Raw genomic sequence first — 8,858 nt, 5'->3', positions numbered from 1 at the left:
AAGCCCAGCTGGGAGCAGGGTTCCCGGCCCCCACAGCCATGGGACGCCAAGGTTCTAGGGGGCAGGGGTTAGGGGGCAGGGCTACAAGCAGGCAGGTGCGGGGAGAGGAGGGAGGGAGGCAGATGGTGATGAAGGAGAAACTTAAAGGATCTTCATTTCATAAATACATTTTTTTCTTTTTCAATGAAAAAGCTACAATTAGAAAAATGCCTGGGGGGTGGGGCCAGGCTGGGCTTCCTGGGGGAGAGGACAGACGGTTCTCAGTCCTGGACTACAGCCCTCTGTGCCTTCCAGGGAGGAGGCTTGTCCTGCTATGATCTCTCCCCTTCTGTCACCCCCCTCCCCCGCTGGTGCGCTGGGGACCTGGTGTAGGATACATGGGCAGCTGTCACCGAGCCACGGTGGCTAGGGACAGTCACAGAACTGTGGCCAGAGAGGTTCGGTTCATGGCCTCGCTGGCTGCTGGCCCGGCTCCACCTCGGAGCGGCCCCTCGGCACAGCGGGCTCGTGGGACTGAGAAACTAACCGGCTGCCCCAGCATGTTCCCAGGCAGACACATGAATATTTACAGCGAGGGGCTGGATAAAACTCCAGCTCCTCCAGGGGTCCCCAGGGGAGAGGAGGCAGACGGGTGGGGATGGTCCCTCACTTGGGCAGCCCGTTCTTCATGCCCAGCTGTTCCTTGAGGGCCTGCAGCTGGCCCAGACTGATGTTGCTGCCGCCACAGACAATGACCACGATGGAGGACAGCGGGGCCCGGAGCTTGCCTTCTCCTTGCAGCTTCTGAATCACACGGCTGTACACGGCGGCCAGGGCTGCCCCACAGGCGGGCTCCACCAAGATCTTCTCGTCATCTGTGGAGGAGGGAGTGATGAAGGTGGGACCTGGGGGCAGGGTGCAGGGGTGCTGTTGGGCCATAGGGAAAGCCTGAGGGTGTGAGCCGCTAGGCTCTCGGACCTGGCCACAGACTCCGGTCCCAGGCCAAACCTCCCCTCATGCCCCAGCTTGACCTTCCAAATCCTGATCACGACTAGGTTTCATTATGAGTGCGGGCACTGATAAAGTGATTGTAACTGCCTCAGCCCTATGTGGAGAAGGCTTGAGTCATCATCTGAGCAAGACTGCCACGGTTGATGAGCACACTGAGTGCTAATACAGATGAAGTGGCAGTGTGAGTGCTTACCGTGTGTGTGTGTATGTGCGCTTGCACACATATACATGTGTCATCCCTGACCTAGACTGAACCCAGAAGGAAACCAGTCTACTTACAGACCCATTTCTGAAGCCAGGCCTGAGGCCCATACTTTCCCTTTTCACCTGGGCTATCAGGAAGCTCAAAGTTCGCATTTTTAAATATTTAATTGCTATTCCCTGCTGTTATGGTTATCAAACTTACTTCTTCACTTGTGGCTTTGGCCTTTCTACTTCTACAACTGCACTGTATTACCTTTCACAAGTGGGAAGTTCTAGGAAGGGGTGGGAGATTGGGGTGGGAGATAGGACTGTCGGGAAAATTTGCAGGGAATGGGGTCTCTTAGGATGCCACGTGGATAGCCAGTTAGTTCCTGAGCTAGCAGATCAGGTCTTAAAAGGACGCAGCACATACCCACGAACTTCTCAATGGCAGCCACAGCCTCCTGGTCCGAGATGACTTCAGAGAAGATGGGGTGTTCCTGAAATAGCTTCAGGGCCTGAGCCCCCACGGTCTTCACGCACAGGGCCTTGGCCACACTGGGAGAGATGGGGATGGAGAAAAGGAGGGGAATGGGGGAAACAGGAGGGAGGAGGGAGGCAGAGATTGGGATGAGGAGGGATGGAAAGAGTAAGACGGATTTGAGAGGGAAGAGGGAAGCGGGGTCCGTGGGCAGGCTCCCCGACAGTGAAGTCTTTTCTAATAAGGCACAGAGGCTTGACTGGGGGTAAATAGCATATTGTGCTCAACACCCACTGAGGAACAAACGCCAGAGAGACCGCCTTGTGGTTCCTTGAAAGGGCTCTGCCTGCCCAGGTCTGGCCCTGTCCTTCAGGGCTCAAGATTAAGGCCACCTCCTCAAAGGGTCCTCCCCACGACGTAGGCATAGTGACAATTTCTTGCACAATATTAAGTGCCAAGGATTTTGCAGGCATTATTTAATTCTCACAACCATTTTTGCTATTCATTGGTTCGATTTTAATGGGAGAAGAAATCAAGGCAGAGAGTGTGCCGGTCACTTGCCCGAAGTTATGTGCCTAGGCAGTGGTGGTGGGAGCACTTCAAGCAGGATCCTTGTAACTCCAGGACCTGCTCTCATCATCAGTACATTCACTTTCTCCCTGCTCCCTGGAGTCATCACTTTCTATTCCCATCTTGCCCAGGAGCACCTGGGGCCTGAACCACCTTAGTCCTAAGCCTGGCATAGCTCACAGTAGGCACTTGACAATTATTTCCTCAATCCTAACAGTGCAGGATCAGAGCCCAACGTGGTAGCTCCTGGGTGCCAGGCTCAGGAATCCAGAATTTTGGGCGCAGTCTTCCCTCTGTGTGGTAAGGACTTATCTACCCAATATCCATTCTAGCTGCACACGTGGAGACCTGGTAAGATATTTCCCAGCCTCCCTTGCAGTAGCTGTGGCCATGTGACTAAGTTCTGGCCAATGAGAGGTAACTGGGAGTACTATGTCTGTCTTTAAAGGGAAGGGGCATCACTTCTGCCCTCCCTTTCTCCTGCCAGATGGAGCGTGGGTGTGATAGTCAGCACTTAATCAGCTATTTTGGGCCATAGGGCTATATGATAAGGATGATGGAGAACAAACTCAAGGGACCTGTGCTCTGGCTTCTTGGAGCCCCTGGACTGCCTACCTGTAGACACTTTTTTTTCATTTTATGTAAGAGATGAAGTAAAGTTCAATCTGGTTTAAGACACTGTTATTTGGGGCTCCTATATAATGCGACAAAACTAATCCTAATTAAATACCATCTGTCAAAGGTTGGGGGCTGGGATATGAACTTGGGAGCAGGGGCTGTGTTTATTCACCACTCTGGCCCAGGATTGGCAGTGCTTGCATATAGGAGGGGCCCAGTAAATGATTAGCAAATGAACGAGGTGTGCAAAACCCTGCCACAGGGCAGTCAATACATGCTTAATATTGGACTCTTCATGTGAGAAAGCATGACGTTCACAGTAGTGAGTCATGCAGACTCAGGTCCAGTCCCAGCAGTACCACTTGTGGCTGTGTGACTTTGCGCAAGTGACCAGAGCCTCGGTTTCCTCATCTGTAAAATGGGACTGACATGGGGGGGTCTACCTCGCAGCCAGCCCTGAGGTGGGCTCCCCAAGGCTCATGAACAGCTAACGGAGGCAGCCCTGCTGCTCACCTGGTAACCTGGGGCAGGGAGACGAGCTTGCCGGCAGTGGTGGCAGCGTGGAAGCTGTGGGCTCCGACGGTCTCCATAGCGATGATAGGCACATCTCCCCAGCCCACCTCCCGCAGCCCCTGGACCACTCCGCACAGCAGGCCCCCGCCACCCACTGACAGCGCGATGGCCCCTGGCTTGGCGCTCAGCGTCTCCTTCAGCTCCCTCACGATGGAAGTGTGGCCTTCCCTGGAGGATGGGGGGTAGTTAAGGCTGGGCTCCCTGGAGACCCCACACAGGGGCCCTAGAGATGCCCCTTGTCCTCATCCCAGGCAGCCGAGGGGCTTTGGGCTAGTCACCCCCTCCCCAGCTCCTCCCTGATTTCCAGCCGCCCACATCCCCATGCCCATGCAAAGGCTTCCTCTGGCTACTGGAGCTGCCTGCAAATGTAGGAGATGACAGCCCCGGAAAGCGGCCTTCAGCCAATGTCTGTGGCCACCCGGCGTGGTGGCAGTGGTGTATAAGCTCCCAGCACCCTCTCCCACAGCTGGATCACTCTGGTTTGGGTTCCACACTGGCTCCCAGGGGCCCCCCTGATGGAGTAAGCTTGGCCGTCCACCGAGGTCTGCCTGCCCCTGAGAACCCTTTATCTGCTCTCTTCTGGCCTTGGCTCCTGACCCCCTTCTCTGTTGTGTCATTCCCCAGGTAAACTGCTTTCCCTGAAATCTTTGTCTTGGGGTCAGCTTTCTGGGGACCTGGCTGCAGGTTCGTGTGCATCTGAGCTCATACGTGCCCTCATGGCCACAGGGAACGGGCACTGGCACCCGTGCATGTGCACCTGCTCTTGTGCCTGTTGGCATGCCCAGCACATACAAATGCTGTGCCCATGGGGTGATGACATGCATTGTGGCAGATGCCCACCCAGTGGTATGGGAGATGGACCCCACCTGCGCCGGAGGACTCTGGGCTCCACATACCAGATGAGGGGGTCATCAAAGGGAGGAATGTAGACCCAGCCTGGGTTGTTCTTTGCCAGGGCCTTGGCCAGCTCGAAGGCCTCGTCCAACATCTGCAAGACCACGGCAGAGGTCGGAGGGGGTGAGGGGCTGGGGGACCCTGCCCTGCCACCAGACGCCCTCCGCGGCCCCTGCCCTGGGTTGGTACTCACCTCACCTACCACCTTGACTATGGCACCCTCATTCTTGAGGCGCTCGATGGTGAGGGCAGGTGTGGTACTGGGCACCACGATGGTGGCGGGGATCCCCAGCTTCCTGGCAGCATAGGCGGCTGCCAAGCCCGCGTTGCCCGCTGCCAGGGACGGGGGGTGGAGAGTGTGTCAGGGCAGGAGGGCCTGGGAGCCCAACTGGGACCGCTCATCTCCAACCTCGGGACTCTGAACACCTCCCTGAGGGACTACTTGCCTCCCCCTGGAATTCCAAACTGGGGCTACTGGGGGATCTTTGTCCTGGCTCGTTGCTTGGGTAACCAGGGCCCAGAGAGGTAGAGCACCTGGCCCGGGGACACACAGCAGGGCACAGGAGGAGGCAGGCAGACCACTTACCCGAGGAGCAGACGAAATGTTCACAGCCTTGCTCAGCCCACTGTAGAGACAAGGTGGGGAGGGTGAGGCCCTCCTCCCAGTCTTCCCCTGGGCTCTCCCCGCCACACCTGGAGTGCTTCCCAGTGATTCCAGTATACACTGGCCTCTCCTTCCTTCACACAGATTTTGCGCTGCCCTAGCCTCTCAGATGACATCACTTCTCCCAAAGAGACTGGCTCAGGGAAGTGTTGCAGGGGTGGACAGTGGGGGAAGCAAGCAAATGACAGCTCTGGGATCAGTCCACAAGGAGACCCTCCGGGGTGGGCACTCCTTCTCTAGAGGGTGTGCTACTAGCAGATACTGGAGCATTGTGGGAGTCAGTACACCACGCTGGCCTGGCCCCGCTGAGGAAAAAGGACCAGCCACCCCCGCTCCAAAGATGCAGAGCCCCGCCCGTACATTCTTGCACAGGTGTCCAATGCCGCGGATCTTGAAGGAGCCCGAAGGTTGGGCACTGTCCATCTTGAGGTAGACACTGGTGCCTGCCACTTTGGACAGGGACATGCTGTCACGGATGGGGGTCTTGACGTGCAGGGGCTCTCCAGACGTCATGGCTGGGAGGAAGGAAGGACACCCAGATGGTCAGGAGAGCTGGCCATGGTGCTGGCCGCTGCCATGTAGCCCTCAGCATGCCTGCGAGTGACCCCTCCCGTCACCTCCCATGAGACCGAGGGAAGAGCCCAGATGAGGAGCATCCTGGAGACCTGAATTCAAATCCCAGTTGAGCTGCCTACTCACCAGGTGACATCATGCAAGCAATCCTGCCTCAGCCTCAGCTGCCTCATCTGTAAAATGGGGACAAGGACCCCCCCTCCACACACACAACAAGCTGGGAAGCTGTGAACTTCAGAAATAACACTCAGACCTTGGACATTTCAAGGGACGTGAGATGAGGATGGATTTATAGGTGCTGAGTCAGAGTGAGTTTCAAAGATGGTTCAGTGCTAAAAAGGGGCAGGATAGCAGGTGTAGTCTATTTGTGCAAAAACATGGGGACACACACACACACACAAACACACACAATCCATAAGCTTTCATGTGCATAGAACATCTTGGGAAATATGCAAAAAACTCATGAGGGCGAGGGGCTTCTGTGGAGAGGGTTGGCACTCAGCATCCCTTTTGTGTTTTTTGAATGTTTTATTGTGCATAGGAAATACCTATTTAAATGCATGTATTTTTTTCATACTGACCTTCTGAAAGCCCCATCCCCAGTTAGAGTAGACTTTTTAGAATTATTATTTTATTATGTAATAATCATTTCTAAAGTGATTACCATGTGCCACACACTGTTTTAAGCTTTATAGATATTAATGCATTTAATCCTTTTAATAATCCCAGGAGGTACGTTATTAATCCATTCTGATAAGAAACAAGGCTCAGATTGTGTTTCCCAGAATGACCACTGCAAAGCTCTTCCCATCCCACACACATCTCTTATGATGTGACACAGATGCTTTTCCCAGTGAGAGGTGGGGTCTGTGCTTCCTGCTCAGGGACGCTGGAGGAGCGGCTGGCCTGTGGCTCTAGGTGGAAGGGACACTCTGTGGCCTCCAAGCATTGCAGTGTGGATGAATATTTAACAACAGACTCCGCAAAGAAAAATCAAGCCCTGATTTGCTGTGTGCGCACTTCTGTGCTGTACATGACCTTCCCCAAGGCCACTTTCAAGCTACCAACATGACATCACTGAGCGTGGAGCTGGGAAGAGATGGCACGGTCTGCTCTCTGGAGCCCAAGTGGGCCGGCTCCACTCCAGCCCCCCTCCCAAGGAGAGGTCATGGAAGAGGACACAGCCTCCGCCTGGCTGTCTCTCTCTGGCAGCTCCGTCTCCAACCCCGGCTACTATGATGGGAGTAAGACCAGGCCTCACGCAGAGGGCACAGGTAGATGGTCTACCTGACAGCGGATGGCCAGTGTCTCCTGTCAGACATGGGAGGTGACCTTGAGACATCAGCTACCATCACACATCACAGGACAGATGTCTGAGAGACCCCAGTGAGAACTGCCTGCTGAACCCAGTTAAGCCCCAGAGCCAGGACAGACAGCGATACAATGATTGCTATTGTTTGAGGTCCCTACACCTTGGGGCGGTTTGTCACTCTAGCCACAGGGACTAGAATATTAATGTGACTTGCCCAAGGCCACACAGCTTGGGGGATGGGGGAGGTAGGATTTGAATTTAGATAGCCTAACGCAGGAGCTAGGTTCTCTCCAGGACCATGGGCGTGGCTCAGACCTCCTGGTCTGACCAGCTCCGAGTGATCGAGAATCCGATGTAGCCCAGAGTCTGGCCAAGGACGTGCAGCCCTTTTTCCTCCTCTTCTCCTGGATTCTCCCCAACTTGGGCTGAGCCAGAATTTGATCAGCAGGTGGTTGGGTGAGTAGCCTATCTGGTCCCTACCCCACAGCATCCTCCCTCATGCTAGAAGGCCAAGCAAGGATGGCTGTCTCTCTCCACGCACCCCCCTCCATTTTCAATGACACCACCTGAGACAGCCCTAGGCTTGGCCACCAGCCCTTCCAGACTGAGCTATATACACCTGGGTAGAAGACAAGTGAAGGATGGGGTTCCTGACCACCCCACTAGCCTTAGCACCCCCAAACAGGGATAGCTCATGTCTGTCTGAATTAACTAACATTCAGGGTCTGGGAGGGGGTGCTCTCCTCTAGATCTCTTGAACCAAAGCCAAGAACTAGAGGCACTCCTTTACAGGAACATCCCGTATCATTTTGAATTAACTTTAACTATCCTCCTGGAGGTTCTCCCCGAAACAATGGCACCCCCGTTCTGGCTCAGTGGACCTTGTGCACCTTGCCAAGCCCTGGCCTCAGGGAGCTCTCCTGGTTGGGAGTGGGAAGCATCCCCAAGACCCCTTTCAGGTAGATTTGGGAAGTCTTCTCCCCCACCTGTGTCTGGCTGCCTTCAGGTGAGGGGCAGAGACCCCCTATGGGCATTACTCCTTCTAGTACAACATCTTGAAGTTGTGCCGAACGTGGAGGAGGGCGGCCACTGGAAGCTGCAGTCTGCCTTCGTGTCCCCTCTAGGTCAGAACTCACTCCCCTCTCACTCGGCTCAAAGCAAGAGTTCAATAAAAACGAACTATTATTATATCTGACTGGACATTTTAAGTGCATGCTTATTTCATCTTTACAACAACCTTAGGAGGAAGGGTCTGTTATTATCCCCATTTTAGAGATGAGAACACTGAGGCCCAGAGCTAGATGCCGACCCAGCCAGTCTGGCTTCAGAGCATGGGTTTTTATGCTCAAATGACTCTATCTCCTCTTTCCCAGGAACCTCTTCCCCCTGCCCCTGGCCGCAGGCACTCCAGATTGCAAGTGGGGGAGGAGCGGGTACTTACCAACCCAAGGTGGTGGAGCTAGGCGGCCGGGACAGAGGGAGTAGTCGGGGAAGGGATGGCCTGGAGACGGTCTAGATGGAAAGGCTGGGTAGAGAGTCCTCAGAGAGATGGAGGGTAGATGGACAGGTAGAATGTCTCCGGAATTGTCCCAGGGGCTACGGATCTGGGGCTTTGGTCCCGGGCTTTATTCCCAGGGCGCCTTCGGGCAGCCAATGGGGGCCCAGGGATGGCCACGCCCCCCGCCAAGCCCCGCCCCTGGCCCGCTGCCCTGGGGCTTCCAGGAGGCGAGGGGGAAGCTGGCTGAGCTTCTGCTGGCAGCTTCCTCCTGGCTCTCCCCCATTCGCCCCTCCCCTTCCCATTCTCAGCTTCTTCACTCGCTGGTGGGAACAACACCTGCTTCCCAAGACTGTTCCCAAGGGCTTGCAGGAGGATAGCCTGAGATCGTGCACTTCCCAGCCCTAGCGTGTGCTTGGCACATAGTAGGCACCCAGGAAACACACCAGGGGAGGAAGGGGGTACTCTTATCCTCATTTTCAAGAAAGAGAAGCTGAGACCCAGA

At 55.2% G+C, this 8,858-nt stretch overlaps 1 protein-coding gene across 2 annotated transcripts; it reads right to left on the bottom strand.

Moving 5' to 3' along the window:
• Nucleotides 1-443: 443 nt before the first annotated feature.
• SDS (serine dehydratase) lies at nucleotides 444-8,461 on the bottom strand. Of its 2 annotated transcripts, none has more exons than XM_044244215.1 (8): nucleotides 8,300-8,461; nucleotides 5,334-5,488; nucleotides 4,896-4,935; nucleotides 4,503-4,642; nucleotides 4,312-4,403; nucleotides 3,356-3,583; nucleotides 1,607-1,731; nucleotides 444-854 (listed from the first exon to the last, which is right to left on the bottom strand). In XM_044244215.1, the coding sequence occupies exons 2-8, from the start codon at nucleotides 5,484-5,486 to the stop codon at nucleotides 646-648; spliced, it is 987 nt and encodes a 328-aa protein (XP_044100150.1). In that variant the 5' UTR covers nucleotides 5,487-5,488; nucleotides 8,300-8,461; the 3' UTR covers nucleotides 444-645. The 2 variants fall into 2 exon arrangements, with proteins under 2 accessions (XP_044100150.1, XP_044100151.1); XM_044244216.1 differs by having other exon boundaries at nucleotides 8,304-8,461.
• Between the last annotated feature and the right edge of the window lie 397 nt (nucleotides 8,462-8,858).

This window comes from Neovison vison, chromosome 3, assembly GCF_020171115.1.
Source record: "Neovison vison isolate M4711 chromosome 3, ASM_NN_V1, whole genome shotgun sequence".
NCBI lineage: Eukaryota > Metazoa > Chordata > Mammalia > Carnivora > Mustelidae > Neogale > Neogale vison.
This window is presented reverse-complemented; position numbering and strand designations above follow the sequence as displayed.